Source organism: Dendrobates tinctorius, unplaced genomic scaffold, assembly GCF_039654945.1.
Source record: "Dendrobates tinctorius isolate UK_male_01 unplaced genomic scaffold, ASM3965494v1 ptg000165l, whole genome shotgun sequence".
In the NCBI taxonomy this organism is placed as follows: Eukaryota; Metazoa; Chordata; class Amphibia; order Anura; family Dendrobatidae; genus Dendrobates; species Dendrobates tinctorius.
The window spans coordinates 7,428,244-7,446,105 of NW_027361832.1; the positions used below are offsets into that span (position 1 = coordinate 7,428,244).

The 17,862-nt window shown below is 44.6% G+C and overlaps 1 protein-coding gene across 3 annotated transcripts in view; it reads left to right on the forward strand.

The window, feature by feature from the left end:
- The window catches only part of RGS22 (regulator of G protein signaling 22), a 162,502-nt gene that overhangs the window by 96,245 nt on the left and 48,395 nt on the right, over positions 1 to 17,862 (forward strand). For all 3 annotated transcript variants that reach the window (XM_073550453.1, XM_073550454.1, XM_073550455.1), the window contains exon 17: positions 5,022 to 5,188. In XM_073550453.1, coding sequence (XP_073406554.1) covers positions 5,022 to 5,188 — 167 coding nt within the window. The remainder of the gene's footprint in view (positions 1 to 5,021; positions 5,189 to 17,862) is intronic.

Sequence of the window (17,862 nt, forward strand, 5' to 3'; positions counted from 1 at the left end):
AGCATGGCTCCTCATCCCTATCCTGGTATGCATGGCTCCTCATCCCTATCCTGGTATGCATGGCTCCTCATCCCTATCCTGGTATGCCTGGCTCCTCATCCCCATTCTGATGTGCATTGCACCCTCATCCCTTTCCTAGTATGCATGGCTCCTCATCCCTTTCCTAGTATGCATGGCTCCTCATCCCTTTCCTAGTATGCATGGCTCCTCATCCCTATCCTGGTATGCATGGCTCCTCATCCCTATCCTGGTAAGCATGGCTCCTCATCCCTATCCTGGTAAGCATGGCTCCTCATCCCTATCCTGGTATGCATGGCTCCTCATCCCTATCCTGGTATGCATGGCTCCTCATCCCTATCCTGGTATGCATGGCTCCTCATCCCTATTCTGATGTGCATTGCACCCTCATCCCTTTCCTAGTATGCATGGCTCCCATCAAAAAAGCATTAAAAAAAACTTACCTTCACTGCACTCCCTTGCAGCATCTTGTTCTGGTGATAGCAGCTGCTTTATGCTTGTAAGTAGCACATGGCATGGACGTCATGTGCTGCTCACAAGCAGAGCACAGCTGCCAGAATACTCACTGCTCTCCACGCCGGGACTTTGTGTATGAAGGGCAGTGAGTATCCAATGCTATTAAGTAGCACGCACAGTGTCAGCTGCAGCTGCCGTGCGGTCATGTGTCTCCGCTACTTAAGAGAATGAATGTTCACCTCTCTCCACGCCTATAGGAGTGAAGAGAGATTAATATTAATTTCTCTTAAGTAGCGGGCACAAGTGACCGCCAGGGAGCTGCTGGAAGCCAGCTGCTGCGGCTGACACTGTGCGTGCTATTAAAGAGAAATGAATATTCATTTCTCTTTAGCAGCGGGCACAGGAGTTAGCCACAGCAGTCGGCTCCTGCCTCTGTGACCTACTGCTCCGCCACTGCCGCTCCCCCCATCTTCTGGGACAATGACTCGCGTTTAAGCCGAGGGGTGCTTTTTCAGCACAAAAAAATGTGCTGAAAAGCTTGACTTATACTTGCGTACGTACGGTAAGTTAATTTTCATGGCAAGGAATGACTGCAATTTTTTTGCAATTCATTTGATCACTCTTCATAACAATGTAGAGTTAATGCAAATTGCCATTATAAAAACTAAAGCAGGAAACTTTGTGATAAACAAAATTTGTGTTAGTCTTAAATAAAAAAATGGGCTCCCCAAGACATTTGACTCTGGTGTCTGTTTTTCTAGGTTTACAATCTCTCCATTACCTTAGGGCCGAGTTCAGGTGTATTTCAGTCAGAGTGCTGTCCATGTGCTCATTGCACAGCATGCTGATCCAGTAATAAACAGCTGCCTGTACACACCAGGGATTTTTCTCACAGATCAACAGTCAATGGAAAAATTGGGGAATGCACTGGTCTGCTCTGTTTTTATATGCCTGTCTGAACCTGTTATACGCAGAAATTCATCTACTCGGCTGCGACTCGCATCTGACCAGCAAATGTGCCATCATAGATGCACTTACCGCAAGCCATGACTGATAGGGAAGTCCTAAGGGCCGGGATATTCTTTACCGACTCCCAATAAGGATGGGGGCTATACAGATCCCTTCCCAGACTACTGCTACAGGGTAGCTCGGTGACGCGGACAATGTTAGTCAAGATACCAGAGTAAATCCTAAGCTAGCAGCATTAACCAAAACAAAAACCAAAAGGGAACCCAAAAGCAATAACTAAGGAAGAAGAACCGGAAAAAAACATAAGCAATTGCTGAGAAGCAACCTGGACTTTCACCAGAAAGCACTCACCCCACCACTACGCAAGGGAACTGAGTAAACAGAACTGGATCTGGATAGGGCCAGGCTTTAAATAGCCAGTCCATTGCTAAAGATAAAAATCAGGTGATGCATTCCTCCCAGTCATGTCCATGGAGCCACTCCCTGCTCACCGGCACAGCAGGATGAACACATTCCCACCATTGGCTTTCACCAGACAAGGCAGCGTCCTGCATTGCCTGGCGACCGGGAGACACAAAGTCCCATGTCTCTTGGGCTGCAAAACAAGTATGAATTGCAGCGTCCCATTTTCCCACATCACTCACCACTTCCACACACGAGAAACCACCATGTGTAGTTGCACTAGCCAAGCGCACGATAGCTCTGGTCCCAGCACGGACAGACCATCAGGGAAGTATGGAAACCAAAGAAGGACGATTGTGTCCACAGCAAGTTTTCCTAACAGACCATGGCCTGAGGCCAATTACCATCCCCTACATTTGCTAACTGTTCTGTTCATTTGGAGAGCAGAATCCTGGACAGGTTCTCAAGTGGAATGTGATCAACCAAGTGCCAGATAGAAGGTATAATAGTCAGCCTCTAGGCTAGGGTATGTATGCCCTTGATTAAAGTGTGCTCAAGCAGCTCTAGTTTGCATCTTCCCTGTAATGTTGCAGTCTTGACCTTCCCACTGGTGGAAGCAAGGATTACAAAGTATTGTAGGGCCACCATTTAAAAAGAGAACCTTTCACTAGATTTTGAAATTTTCACTGAGTACCTCCTCCGATTGGTGCTATGCTCCACTGATTTTGGAAGTTTTTTCTTTATCCTTTGTGCCTCCCAGTTCCAAAAGTTATGTCCCCTGGTAATAATGGTGCAAATTTTCCTTTAACCGACTGGTCGTGTACCACAGAAGTTCTCTGCAGGATTGGTAATATTTTTATTGGCCAGCATCAGAGGAGAAAAAGCAAATGCCCATGAAGATGTTATATGGTATATGCCCAATTGTGTAAAGGGAAAATTTGCATCTTTATTACCAGGGGCATAACTTTGGAATTGTAATGCAGGAGATCGGAATGTAACAGCAGAGACAACAGGCGGGATAAAAAATCTACTACTTTATTCACGTAACGGTTAAATGCTGGAAAGATTATTGTCACAGATAAATGCACAAGAACAATATTCACAGTATCATTTACAAGCAACAGGCAATTATATGCGTATAGATATATTGGTTAGGGGTACTTCACACTAAGCGAGATCGCTGATGCGTCACCGATTTTGTGACGCATCAGCAATCTCGCCACCGATCTCATTGTGTGTGTGACATGCATCAGCGACCGCCCCCCCCGCCGGGTATTGCTGATCGTGCAGGAATGTCTTGGGTCATTTTTTGCTCATTGGTCTCCCGCTGGCCTGCACGCATCGCTGCGTGTGGCAGCGGGAGACCAACGATCAGCGAGCTCCCAGCACTGTAAGCAGACGCTGGGAGCTGGTATCCAAGGTAAATATCGGGTAATTAAGCGCGCATGGCTTAGTTACCCGCTGTGTACCCTGAATACCAGCGTGCTCGCGCTGGGAGCTGGTATCCAAGGTAAACAGCGGGTAACCAAGCCACGCTCGCGCTTAGTTACCTGCCATTTACCTTGGATACCAGCGTCCTCGCTGATCCTGATCGCTGGTGAGCCTGCCTGTTTGAGAGATCATCAGCGATCATGTAGCGATGCACCAGCGATCCTGACCAGGTCGTATCGTTGTCGGGATCGCTGGTGCGCCGTTTAGTGGAACGGGACCCTTAGTACATTTCGAGTGGATATGTCCTCGAGATCAACTCGGGGTCTACAGTCCAGCCTTGATCTAACCGGGAAGGGGGGGGCAAACGCTGTATTTAGCAGGAACAGTCTCTAGGGCACACCCTTGCAGCTTTGCAGGCACTGACAAAGTCTAATAACACTTTCTGGGGCTCTCTATTGTCAGCCAGGCCCCATCCCATCTGCAGCCTCCCCCTTCCCACACTCGGTACCGTGAGTCTGTGCTGAAAGCAACGGCCCTGCTCACACACATCCTCTGATCACCAGCTGAGGTGAGAGTCTCTGGTCATGTATTCTTCAGGTATCTTCAGTGCTTGACCGCCGACGGGCATCTCCTGGGTCTTGGGACTTGACCGGTGTTGCTCTGGTCCTCAGTACTTGACCAGCGTAGTCTGGAGCCTACACCTTGACTGGAGTTGTCCAAAACTCTTTCACTGACACACAATGTCCTGCCTGTCTCACTTTCCAAGCATGTCCCAGTAACTTGGCAACGGTGTCTCTTGGGCCTGGCTTGGCTCTGATCAGAGCCTTCCACTGGAGCGGGGCATGGATCTTCCTCACAGCTTAGGCCTTCTCTTGGACTCGTCTATGCAGATGGTGACTGGAAGCCCACCTCGCAGGCATACAACCTGCCCTGGTGCAGGTTCTGGTGCCAACTGCCCTTCTCAGCCTGGCCCAGACCTTTTATATTGAGGAAGTCCTTTCTGTCACCTGATCAGGAACAGCAGGTTAATTCACTCCCCCTGCAAATCTCTACACAATTTGGTTCCTGCTAACACAATTCTCTCTTTTCTTTTTTACTTTCACTTTCAGCGTTTCTTGACGGAAGGCCAAATCCGCCAGAGCTGTTAAAAACGGATCCGCTGCCGTTGTGGGCCAAACGGTCGTCACTGGATCCGTGGTGTTTACGGATCCGCTGGAGTCGGCATGTGGGCTAAATTTAAAGGAACCGCAGGAGGGAGGGAGAGTGAGAGAGATTTTTTTTTTCGGCGCTTCCAGAACGGTATTTAGGGTTAATATGCTCGGCAGGGGAAATCTGCCGGGCACGTGCACTATAAAATAGCGGACCGTCGTAGCAAAAAAAGTTGCATCGTCCGTCTCTTCCGCCCAGGAGACGCTAAAATTTTCACGGATCCGTCAAAAAACGGATCTGACGGACGAATATCAGTCAAAATCCGCCGCTAATGCAAGTCTATGGGGGGAAAAAACGGATCCGCCAAAAAAAGGCGGATCCGTTTTTTCTAAAAGTGGCAGATTTTGACTGGCGTAAAAAAATTGAAGTGTGAAACAGGCCTTAAAGAAGCACACCCATCAAAGTTTTTATCTACTTAATACTGTATACTGTATGTATACATTCTTGACGGCCTTAACAAAATTAATTCTGTAGATTTGGGAAAAATGTTTAATATATTATTTCTGAAGTGGTAAGAAATTAAGTTTATTTTACAGAATCAAGTCCACAAGTCTACGTTTGTTCCACCTCCTGATGTTCCTAAAGAGCCTAATCTCTGGGAGCTGGTACCTGAAGAATTCAGAAATTACAACATGGACACATTACTCCGGAACAGGATGGAGCTACAGCACTTCCTCTCCTTTCTGGATGAGCATTTTGCAAGGTAAAATGTTATAATTTACAGAGGCATGTGAAAGTTTTTGCACCCCTAGTCAAAATTACTGTTATTATGAACAGTTATGCAAGTTGAAAATGAAATATTTAAAAGACCTAAAGTTAAAGATTACATATTTCCTTTGTATTTTAGGCAAAGAAAAATATCGTCATTTTTTCATTTTAAAAATTACAGAAAGGGAAATGGGCCAATGCAAACGTTTGGGCATCCTTGCAAATTTGTATGCTCAGATATCTTTGACCAAGGTTTCAGACCTTAATTATCCTATTAGGGTTATGGCTTGTTCACTATTATCATTCGGAAAGGCTAGGTGATGCAAATTTCCCAGCCTCCTCTAACCTTGTGCCAAAAAAGACAGCAGCCATGGGTTCTTCTAAGCAGCTGCCTAGTACTCTGAAAATCTTGGACACCCACAAAAGCAGGAGAAGACTATAATGTGATAGCAAAGTGTTTTCAAGATGCCCTTTCCTCAGTTTGAAATGTAAATAGAAAATGGCAGTTAACAGGAATAGTGGAGGTCAAGATAAGGTCTGGAAGACCAAGTAAAATTTCAGTGAGAGCTGCTTGTAGGATTGCTAGAGGGGCAAATCAGAACCCCCGCTTGGAGGTGAAAGACCTTCAGAAAGATTTAGCAGACTCTGAATGAAGTTGTGGGACATTGTTCTCCTATTCAGAGACACCTGCATAAATATGGCCTTCATGGAAGAGTCATTAAAAGAAAACATCTCCTGCATCCTCACCATAAAATTCAGCACCAGAAGTGTGCAAAAGAACATCTAAACAAGCCTGATGCATTTTGTAAACTAGTCCTGTGGAACAATGAGGTTACATTAAAACTCTTTGGCCACAATAAGCAAAGATTTGTGTGGAGAAAATGGTCACAGAATTTCAGGAAAAGAACATCTTGTCAGATATTAAGCATGGGGTGGCTAAATCATGTTTTGGGGTTGTGTTGCAGCCAATGGCATGGTGAACATCTCATGGGTAGAGAAAAGAATGGATTCAATGAAATTTCAACAAATTCTTGATGCAGACATAACACCATCTATGAAAAAGCTGAAGTTGAAAAGAGGGTGGCTTCCACAAATTGGTAATGATCCTAAACACACGTCAAAATCCACAATAGACTACCTCAAAAGGTGCAAGCTGAAGGTTTTACAATGGCCCTCACTGTCCCCTTATCTGATCATTATTGAAAATCTGTGACTAGGCCTCAAAAGAGCAGTGCATGCAAGATGACCCAGGAATCTCACAGAACTGGAAGAAAACCCCGATTCCAGCGATTTATCACTTACTGGGTTGTTTGCTGCAGTATTGATAAAATCACTGTTCTATGTGCTGCAGGTCTACCAGTCCTCTGAATGCTGAGCTTTGTATAACCCCACCCACACCAGTATTTGGTTGCTTTCTGCCTATGCACACTGCACATAAAGCTGCCAATTGGTAAGGGCAGGATTATATAGAGCTCAGGAATATGTTGGACTACATGGAATAAGGTTTACTAGCCATCTATATAAATGAATAAAATAAATAAATAATTATCCCCTACAGGTAACACCAACACATGCGGGAAATGTTCTAACCACGCCAAACAGTAAAAATCGGCATCACCTGTCGCCAATTAATGTCTTGATCGCCAATCCATCTCACTACAACCTCATACTTCAGAAAACCTGAAGTCGTTTTTTTCACTCTTCAGCCCTCAAGGCCCCCCAAATACCCAAGAGTGCCCCAAAACCCACACTAGTCGTTCTCCTCCTATGGGAAAGAAGGGAGTGAGGGGAGGGAAGAAGAAGGGAGGTGAAAACCAAACAACTCAATCTATATGTTTAAATATACACTTTAATTCTTAATCAATAAACAAGCGCTTCCCATTCAACCCCATCCCCTGTTCCACCCCTCCCTCACATCAAATGAGGCCACACATAAAGTTTGTATATCCTAGACTCCCACTTACCTATCTTCTGAACCACCTCAGTCGGGAGTCCCCATTTTTCACCCTTAGTTGCGACCCCGATACGGAAAGAATGAGATGAGAACCCGTCAGTCTCCAACCCTGAAATTCCAGGCACTTCCTGAAAATTGCCACCAACTGATAGCGAGACTGAAAAGACCCGTCTTTGTGTCATGAATGTGGCGCATTCTACTTGGACCTGAGTCTGGGTTCCCTCCATGTGAGCAATAGAATCTTCATTCTGTACCTGGCTTCATTGGAGAAAGTGTTCTGGAGACTCGCCTTGTCGTCTTGAGATTGTTGTATGCAGTTTGTTGTGGATATCTCTACCTTCCCTTCCCTTTCTGGCGTTCTTTTGTGTTGCTTTTCTGCCTCTTTACTCTGCACCCATTTTCCCTTTTGTATTTTATCCTGTGCGCTTGTCTTTTGACTGTGCCATGTGCCTGTTTGTCCAGCTGGTGTTACCCTTTTACTCCTGCCCCTTTCCTCCCTGAGTAAAAGATGGGAGCTAAGTAGGATTTTGTAGGAGCACAGAGAAGTATGAGACCCGGGCATCTTCACCTTCAGGGGTAACCCTGGAGCTAAGGCTAAACTAGGGCTCCCCTAGATTAAGGGACAGTATAGGGTCCCTCTTCCCAGCTTTCCTATGGTCACAGTGGATCGCCCCGTGCCGTGGCAGGGCCGAGGGGTACTCTGAGCCGGGCCCAGTGGATTTCAATGGGAGATGTCACGGCAGCGTTGACCGGTCCATGACTCTGGGCGTCCATTGTAAAAGGGGAATGTTGAGTGTGCGGATGATGATTAAAGTTTATTAGTGAATGATTCGTACCTGTGGTGTTCGGCAATGAAGATGTTAAGCCGACGCTGCAGACAGATCCTCTGGGACAGATGGTGTGGTGCAGCAAGGATGGTGTAGCCCTCCACAGGCAGGGCTGTATTCCCAGGGCAGTGTAGATGAAGTGACAGTGAGGGGAGACGTGGATGGTGCAGTATTAGGCACAAAGGTGTAGCAGTGCTGAGTGGGTTGGCGCAGCAATAAGCGGAGGACACCAGGGCATGCAGTTCCAAAGCTTTACTCACAGTCTGTTGTGCATACAGGTGCCCACATCCGTACCATGTCCTCCGGGCCAGGAGCTCAGTCAACCTTCAGGCAAGATGAAGTACTCCGTTCCAACACTCCGCCAACATATGTGCCTTTTCTAAACGTCTCTCTTCTTGCGCCTATAATGAAGTACTCACAGTACTGAGTTACACTGGAGTTCCTCCTTTCAGATGTTCTTAGAACTCTACTTGTATGGCAGACAGCTGTAGCCTGCTTCGGGGACTCCTTACTACCTAGTCCCGGCTCACTCACGTTGCTGTTGTGCCCACAAGTCTTGTGTTGGAATAAAGTGGTGACAACTTCTATTCCTCCGGTGTCTCTCGCAGGACCATTAGTATCCATACAACCTCGGGGATCGGACACCGGCCTTGCGCTGTGAACTTGGGAAGGGTTCTGCTCTAACCCTAATCCTTAGCCCTCCTTTCCTTACGTTCTGTACTAATCCTTCCTTCTTATGGAGAGAGTCAGGCTTTCCATCAATGTTCCTCTCCTGTGTCAGCGGACCCAGGTCACTGAGGTCGGCTGCAGCACTTCCTTCATCCATCCCACTCAGGGGATCTTCACTCTTCTACTGACTGTCAGACTGACTAAATCCTAAACTCTTCCCGCTCTTTTGGTGCCAACTAAACTCAACCAGCCTCCCAGCACGCTTCGTGTTCCAAGCAGGGAGCCACCAAAGGGTGCTTTGCTACACTACTGTGTTGTGTGGAATGCAGGTGTTGGAGCGTGGTCAGGGGTCTCCACCTTACCTGAATGGTGGGGTACCACACCTCAGGAGGAGGTGCAGTGCCTCTGTGGCGACTGAACCCTCAGGGGCGCCACAACAGCGTGACATTGTACTTCAATAATGGGCCTGAACGATCCACTCCTAAACTTAAATAACTTTTAAAACACTGTATTGGACGTATTGGACATATTGGGGACCCCCTCAATGCCCCCAAAACAACTTTTTCCTTTTCCAACTTGATCTGTTTTGACCGACACAACCAAAACTCAATGGAATCCACTAAAGCAACCGCATCTTGACCTAATACCCCACCCACAAGGATGGAAACACTAACTCCTGTATTCTCATGGCCCCAAAAAATGATCACGAAAAAGCCTGCTGAAACAATGTCTCTTCAAACTGAGAGCTGAATACTCGTGCCAAACCGACCCCCAATTCCTCCAGAAGCTTGAATGAAACTGGCCAACGAGTGTCCGTCCTATTGAGCCCTTTCATAAAACCCTTTAGTGCCTGACCCACAAGAAAATGCTTTGATATCCACCAAACCCCTAATGTAACCAAATGCTATCCCCACCATAAAGCGATTAACTCTTGAAATAGACCATCTTTCTGCCGCCACCCTACTTAATTAAAAAAGTAATGCACCTACAAGGTCCTCTTCTGACCCCAATTTGCCGAATTTCCCCTCCATGTCTCCCACTTCCTCCAAGCTGCTTCATAAGCTACCCATGTCTGCAAGGAACACTCTAATAAATGAGCCAAACGTTTGAATACCAGTTACAGTAGCTATACTGGCTACTTTCAGCCCGAGGACTCCGCATCTGGTCCCAGTGTCCGAAAACGGTCCCACTGCTAATGAGAGAGAGAATCAGCAACTGAATTCTAGACCCCCGGTACATGAACCACCACCACCCATACATTGAGGCAAAGGAAATGCAAGACAAAATACCTCAGCAAGCAAACTTTCCGGGGAGAAGACCCACATAATTGATCATCATTACCATTGACATATCACAATGAAGGCGTATCTTCCTATTGCTGGATTACTCACTTCAATTGACAAAGCCACTATAATCTGAAAAAAAAAACTTTAATAATGTCAGATTCTTTGGAAATCATGGCTCTATCCAGGCCCTCTACCATTCTTCTATGCACTATTGACCCTTGCAATAGATCCCAAAATCTGTACAGCCCACCTCATCTGTAAACAATTCATAGTCAAAATCCTCTATGGACTTGGTGATCATTAGTGACTGGCCATTATACTTCTCCAGAAAACCCTCCCAAACTGGCAAATCCTCTCTTAGTTACTTTGTTAAACAAATATAACGAATATGACTAAGGGACGGCACCCCTGCCATTGATGCCACCAGGTGACGTAAAAAAATCTGTCTAGTGGGCATATTCCGGCATGCAAAATTTAAGCTTTCCTAGCAACGAGTGAAGGTTCCTCAACTGGATTTTTCTAACCACGATTTTGTTCCTTTGATTACTTACACTCCATCCACACAGTGTTGATGGTGATACTCAAAAAGCTAATACAGGTACAGGGCCCTCCTGTCTTCTCTTGTGCTACTGAAATTCTAAAGTGACAAGCTACCCATTCCATAGATCTCAGCAATGACTAAATTGGGGAACCGGGCGGCCCGATGTATAAAACATAATTGAGGTAGTGAATAACTGACGCTATCCTGAGTACATTGCATATAACGCACTCCAATAATGAACTAAATGCAAAATAAGCAGGAGAAATGGAGCACCCTCCCAAAAATTCTTGGAGAACAGGAGAAGTGCCAGAAGACTGGAGAAGAGCAAATGTTGTTCCTATCTTCAAAAAGGGGAAGAAGGTGGACCCAGGCAACTATAGGCCGGTGAGTCTGACTTCTATACCAGGAAAGATCTTTGAACAAATTATTAAACAACATGTATGTCAATACCTGGATAAGAATGAAGTGATTAAACAGAGTCAGCATGGGTTTGTAACTAATAAGTCATGTCAGACTAATTTAATTTCCTTCTATGACGGTATTACTGATTGGGTGGATCAAGGAAATGCTGTAGATATAGTATATCTTGACTTCAGCAAAGCATTTGACAAAGTCTCTCATACAATCCTTATTGAAAAAATGACTAAGTATGGAATGGACAAGGCAACTGTTAGGTGGATTCATAACTGGCTTAGTGATCGGACCCAAAGAGTGGTCGTAAATGGCTGCACATCCAGTTGGAAGAATGTCTCAAGTGGGGTACCACAGGGCTCTGTCCTGGGCCCTGTATTGTTCAACATCTTTATCAACGATTTAGATGAAGGAATTGAGGGTAAACTGATTAAATTTGCTGATGACACAAAGCTAGGAGGGATAGCTAATACTAGAGAAGAGAGAGAGAGGATTCAAAAAGATTTAAATAAACTGGAGAAGTGGGCAGCAACTAACAGAATGGTTTTTAACAGGGAGAAATGCAAAGTACTACATCTGGGCAATAAAAATGAAAAAAGCATATATAGAATGGGAGGAATAGGGCTAAGTGACAGCACATGTGAAAAAGACTTGGGTATACTAATAGATCACAGACTGAATATGAGTCAACAGTGTGATGCAGCAGCAAAAAAGGCAAATGCAATTCTAGGATGTATTAACAGAAGCATACAGTCTAGATCACGTGAAGTCATTATTTCCCTCTACTCCTCTTTGGTCAGACCTCATCTGGAATATTGTGTCCAGTTTTGGGCACCACATTTTAAAAAAGACATCAACAAACTGGAGCAAGTTCAGAAAAGAGCGACCAGAATGGTGACCGGTCTGCAAACCCTGTCTTATGAGGAAAGGTTGCAGGATTTGGGAATGTTTAGTTTGCAAAAGAGAAGACTGAGAGGAGACTTAATAGCTGTCTACAAATATCTAAAGGGCTGTCACATTGTAGAAGGATCAACTTTATTCTCATTTGCACAAGGAAAGACTAGAAGCAATGGGATGAAACTGAATGGGAGGAGACACAGATTAGATATTAGAAAAAACTTTTTGACAGTTAGAGTGATCAGTGAGTGGAACAGGCTGCCACGAGAAGTGGTGAGTTCTCCTTCAATGGAAGTCTTCAAACAGAGGCTGGACAGACATCTGACTGGGATGATTTAGCGAATCCTGCTTTGAGCAGGGGGTTGGACCAGATGGCCCAGGAGGTCCCTTCCAACTCTACGATTCTATGATTCTATGAAAAACAACCCAACAAATATAAGCTATCTGGGTGAACCAGCAACAAACAGAAAGCAGACTCAATATTGGTTTTAGCCAACAATGTGTCCCTTTAACATACGCCCTAACCCAACTTGATTGTTGTATCAAAGGATGTATAAACCACGGAGCAAAGCTCTGGGTCTATGCCATCATTAACTGATGAACCTTTTGGGAACAATAAATGCTGAATCAAATGGAATTTATTCGTCTCTTTTTCGGTACCACCTATAAAAGTGAAACCACCAAATTATGCAAGGGAGGGAACTCAAATGGACCCACCATTCGCCTGCATGATACTTTGTGCATAATTTTCTTGTTAATCACCACGGGGTGCTGACGAGCCAACAACAAATTCTTCAAAGTAAAAGAACCGCATATGGCGGGGAAGGGAATTTTAAAACTGAAACAAAAACCTTTCTTCAGCACTGCCTTATCCCATTTGGGGTACCTATTTAGATAACGGACCATCGTGAGAAGACTCACTGGACTAGCCCTTTCTTTCGGAATCCCCCCAGATCTAGATTTCCCTTTTTTGAAACGAGACACTCCATGTGACAAACTGCCGCATCCTGAATACTGGTGCTTAAATTTACTGTTCCCTCCCTGAACTTGCACTGGCCTTCATTGAACTGTCAACATGCTCCCAGCTTTGCTCCTGCAAGCCCAGTTTGGGACATGCCCCCTCCTGCAAAATGTTGGCCAGATCCCCCGGCCACGCCTTGAAAAGCCTGACCATAACGGGAAGGTGCCATCGCCTTCAGCCATAGACCTGTATCTTTCTAATACCACTTTTCCTCCACTAAAACACCTCATCATAACTTAACCAAGTTGCCCTCCATAAGCTCGATGAACCTCGCCTATAGTATCCATGTGGGCCGAATGGTGGCTCATTGGTTAGTACTTTTGCCTTGCAGTGCTGTGGTCCTGGGTTCAAATCCCAACAAGGACAACATCTGCAATGAGTTTGTATGTTCTCCCTGTGTTTGCGTGGGTTTCCTCCGGGTGCTCCGGTTTCCTCCCACATTCCAAAGACATACTGATAGGGAATCTCGATTGTGAGCCCCAATGGGGACAGTTCCGATAATGTCTGTAAAGCGCTGTGGAATTGTGCTATATAAGTGAGTAAACATAAAAAAAATGTAGCAGAAAAGCCCAGGGCAATGCACCAAGGCCTTCTCACCTATCACACTCGCTAGTATGGCAAAAACTTGAAGCCAATTAACCGAAGTCTGAGGAACAAGCTGCCACCTCCGCTTTTCTTCTGCTTCCTTTTTGCGCTCATCTTTCTTTCCCCTATCCAAACTACATTTTTCCAATGGAAGGAGGGAGAATATTTCCACGTACTCATCCTTCCAGATTTTTCTTTCACCTCCCTTTTTAAATTGGCTCTGAGGGGACCTTAAAAAAAATGTAAAGTTCCCCTTTTGCCTTATCATCCAACAATATCTTGTCTTCCTCCTCATCTTTTTCAGTATGTACTGACACTGAAACCTCGCTCGCTGCTATGCACACCTTCGCTCTCTGCCCGATTAACCACCTGCCGCCAAAAATTAGGCCCTGGCACCCAATCAGGAATCTGGGACCCTTCTAATCCATTATTTGTCCAATCCAAATTTTCTAGCAAGTCCCGCACACTCCTTAACAAACTGACGATGCTACCACTTTCTGACTTCAAAGCACCCACACTATTCCCACTAGAAGCAGTACATCTGGGGTCGTGGCTAAAATCCACCTCGGGAGAAACTAAAATAAGTGAGCATGCACATAACATGACTTCATACTGACCAGGCTGTATCAATGTGCAAAACCCACCAGCTGAAAAACTGGATTCTGTATGATCTACCTCAGGGTGAACAGGGACCAGATCTTACTCGGCATCTCAATCAGGGACCGCCTGGCAAGCTGTCCTGCTCAGACCCGGCACTATGACGAGGGAGCAGACAACAGGCTCGTTGACATCCCGAGATCAGGAACCCGCAGGTATTATCTGTGAAGACCCTCGAGCCCCAGGGCCAGGGGGCGCTGCAGACACAGGATCGTAAGGAAGGGCCGCCGCTATCTTGTCATAGCTTGAGACACTAGAGGTAGCTGGCCTGCCCTCCGCCGCAGGTCCCGGTTCCCTGGAAAGATTCCTCCCATATTGAGACCTGCTACTTGGAGCAGAAGGGGCAGAAGGTCTCGACGAGGTGGTGCTCTTTCGGCGCTGCCGAGGCCCAAAAGCCACATCAAGTGACACTCTTCAGTACTGTCTCCCTGCGTGTGCGCCGGGCCGATGGAAGCACAGCCTCACCCCCAGCAGCCGGACCTCCCACGATCTCAAGGATCTTAGACCTGACAGCTGCTCCGTACTCGCTGCCTGCAGCAGCCTTCAGCTGCTCAAAGATGTCATGGATTGCTGTCATTTCGGTCAGGTTAAGGAGACCAGGTGAGGAGGGCACAGGACCTTTACTCATGGTGCCTTGTGTCGATTGATATTCCCCACCCCTCTCAGATAATATATAGTCCTGCTCTATTGTCAAAAGCTCCCCTTTTACCAACCCCCTTAAACTTTTGACCCAAAGGAGCCCGCGCTTCTTCTTCCTTTATTAATTTAGCCCATGCTTTCCCTTCATAGCTGAGTCATGGGTCACTGTGCCCATGGATCTGTTGTCGGCTTCGTTTATCCTATCCCCTGGACAGCAAGCAGCAAACAATAAAATACTGTAGGAGTGGTATCTTGAAAACAATGTCAAATTTTAATAAAAAATACATTGGACAATTGCTCATTTTTATAAGAACTCTTCAAATGTACCCATCTAAGATGGGAATAACTTTTTCTGTCCCATATAGACAACTGCGCCTATACAACACTACCTATACAGTATATGTAACTTCAGTTAATGATGCAGTACTCCTATCTGTGCTACATTATTATGTACTTACATGTTTTGACCTTACTTTCTACCTTCACAAGAGACCAGCAATGGACATTATTCCAATGTAAGAATGTATTTCTCTTGGACGTTTATTTTCTTTGCAGTTTTGCCAGTTTACCGAGACCCATAAATCATTCTTACATTTTTTTTGTGTCTTATAACATGAAGCTTGTCATACTAAAGTGCCCAGTAAATTAGAATTGCTGAAACATGTAACGGGACGTAGACTCAGTTACCATTACATTGCTTAATAAGAATTACTAATGAGCCCGCTAATTCCCCAATACCCATTTTATCTCTGTCATACAGAATAAAAACATCTGCCCCCAGCAGACACCACCACATAATAGAATCAGTGCCAGGATATTAACTGACAGCCATGTGCTACATTAACCCTGCACAGCTGACACAGGAGAGGGCTGAAAACAGCTACACTATTAGATTGCTTTCTTTGGAAGATATCTGATCTGCATTTTCCACTCTTTGGTGCTACTATGTAACATTTCTCATGGAGTAATGGGACAAACTGTCTTACTGATGTATCTGACACCAAAACACAATCTGCTGCAGTCATAGCCATGTGAGACATCTCATAATTATATCAGGATTTAGACACATTGTGCCAATGGCAGTGATCTGGGACTTCAACTTTTCAAGTTATGAAAGCTTCTATTTGGGAAAAGTTAAAAAGTAACTTTAAGTAATATTGTCCAGCATGGAAAGTTATGAGACTTTGAAAAATTGCCTTATTAGGAAATTTGTCTTCATTGCTGTAAACAAACAAAAATGTAAATGTAAGGGGTTTCCAAACACCTGCGTTTCCCTAATCTACAGTATTTGCCTACTATCAAGGATAACAGCTGGGTGTCTCATGCAGATCCCACCGCTGCCACCAGATGTCAAGGATAATAGCTGGGGGATCACGCAGATCTCATCACTGTTATCACTTTTGTAACAGGAGACACTGGAGAGATCACGCAGATACCACCGCTGTCACCAGTCTGTCAGCGGAAAGCAACTCCGATGCCTCCAATCATCAGGACAATTACGCAACTGGCTCATGAGTGATGGGCGAGGCAGCGACTTCCTCCACTACTAGGCTGGTTATTGGGGAACTCATAGTGAGCGTATGGTATATACACCTCTGATTCCAAGGCATGGAGTATATATCCCCCTGTCTGGTCACTGCCAGAACCACAATAACAATAAAAAAGGAACCACTATTAGCTGCCACTACCAATCGTTTATACAAGCTGATTGCACAGGTAGTGTATGGCTTCAAGGGTGCGGTTTACAGAGCAAGAGGAACGAAGCTATTAAATGTTATATATTTAATCCAGAAAGATAGTCAGTGTTTATAAAAAAAATATGCAAAGATTATACAAAATGTGAACAAAACAATACAGTATATACAATTATAAATAAAAATGAATAGATTTGCGCACAAACCTAATTAATTGAATTTATTACAAATAATGACACAATCACAAATAGAATAAAAAGCATAAACCCTCTAGATGTAATGGACCATAATGGCAATAGCCTGCAATAATAAGGCTGTAATATTACTTTGCACCGTGAGTGCAATGTTGTTGCCTAAATTGCACTAAGCCCAAATAAATGTGAAAAAGAAGAATGAAACAGTATGCTGCAACAATAAGCACTGCAAAAAAAAAAAAATTATGTATGGTAAGATAAAATACAATGGTGAAAATCTGTGAAATCCAAGCCTAAAAAAGACTGTGAAAATGGCAGAATAGTTAATCACTGAAGAAATTGCTCCTCTGCAAAATAATGTAATAAATTCAGTTAATTAGGTTTGTGCGCGATTCTATTCATTTTTATTTATAGCTTTTTAATCTGACAAAATTGGTGTTTTTTTTGTCCAGTTTCGCTGCCCTCACATTCCTCTATTCCAGCGCCTCTGAAAAAATTAGTATATGCATTTTAGTATATACAATTACATAAAATAAAAAGGTATAACGAAAGATAAGTGCTAAAACCTGATGTTACAGGAATGGCTCTTATCTTTATGGAGGGAAGCACTCTGGTTAGGAAAATGGAAGGCTCTCACAGTGAACTATGTCTTCCTGAATGAACAAAGACAGACTCCCAAACTTTAGTTTTTATTAGCTCATGGCTACGTCCAAATACCTCCTGTGACGACCTCACATGATCGCTGGTTGTGGAATGTGTTAGGTCCTTGAGAATTCCATGAGATCCCCAGCTTACAGGATATCTTTGCCCCTGGAGGTCCAAAGAGGTAGATATTATTGTAAATGTTTCTTTTACCTATCTATAGAGATGAAACCTGGTCTGGATAGCACCATCAGCACCATCCATAGAACCATTATTAATTTGGAGGGATAAAAATGGCCTTACGGTGATGTGAGTGAATGCATTATGTTCATCCTTTTGCTATAACGCCGAAAATATATCTCCTATAAATATCGGATTGATGCAAACCCCAATATTCATCACTGACCACTGGCTCCAAAATGTCTAAGAAGATTCTTTGATCAGTGGAATCCCTATCCCTGGGGAAAGGTACTTCCCCGCCTCTGCATAAACAGATCTCAGTCTTGGTGTCTTCTTCCCATCGAATTTCCCTACTGTAATAGTATGGTCACTGCAGGAGGCCACTACTCAGTGGAGATGGAAGTGTCAGCTCTCTCTGTTTCCTAGTTATAATTAGTTTTTTTCTTCCCATCTCTAATTAATCCCATCTGTT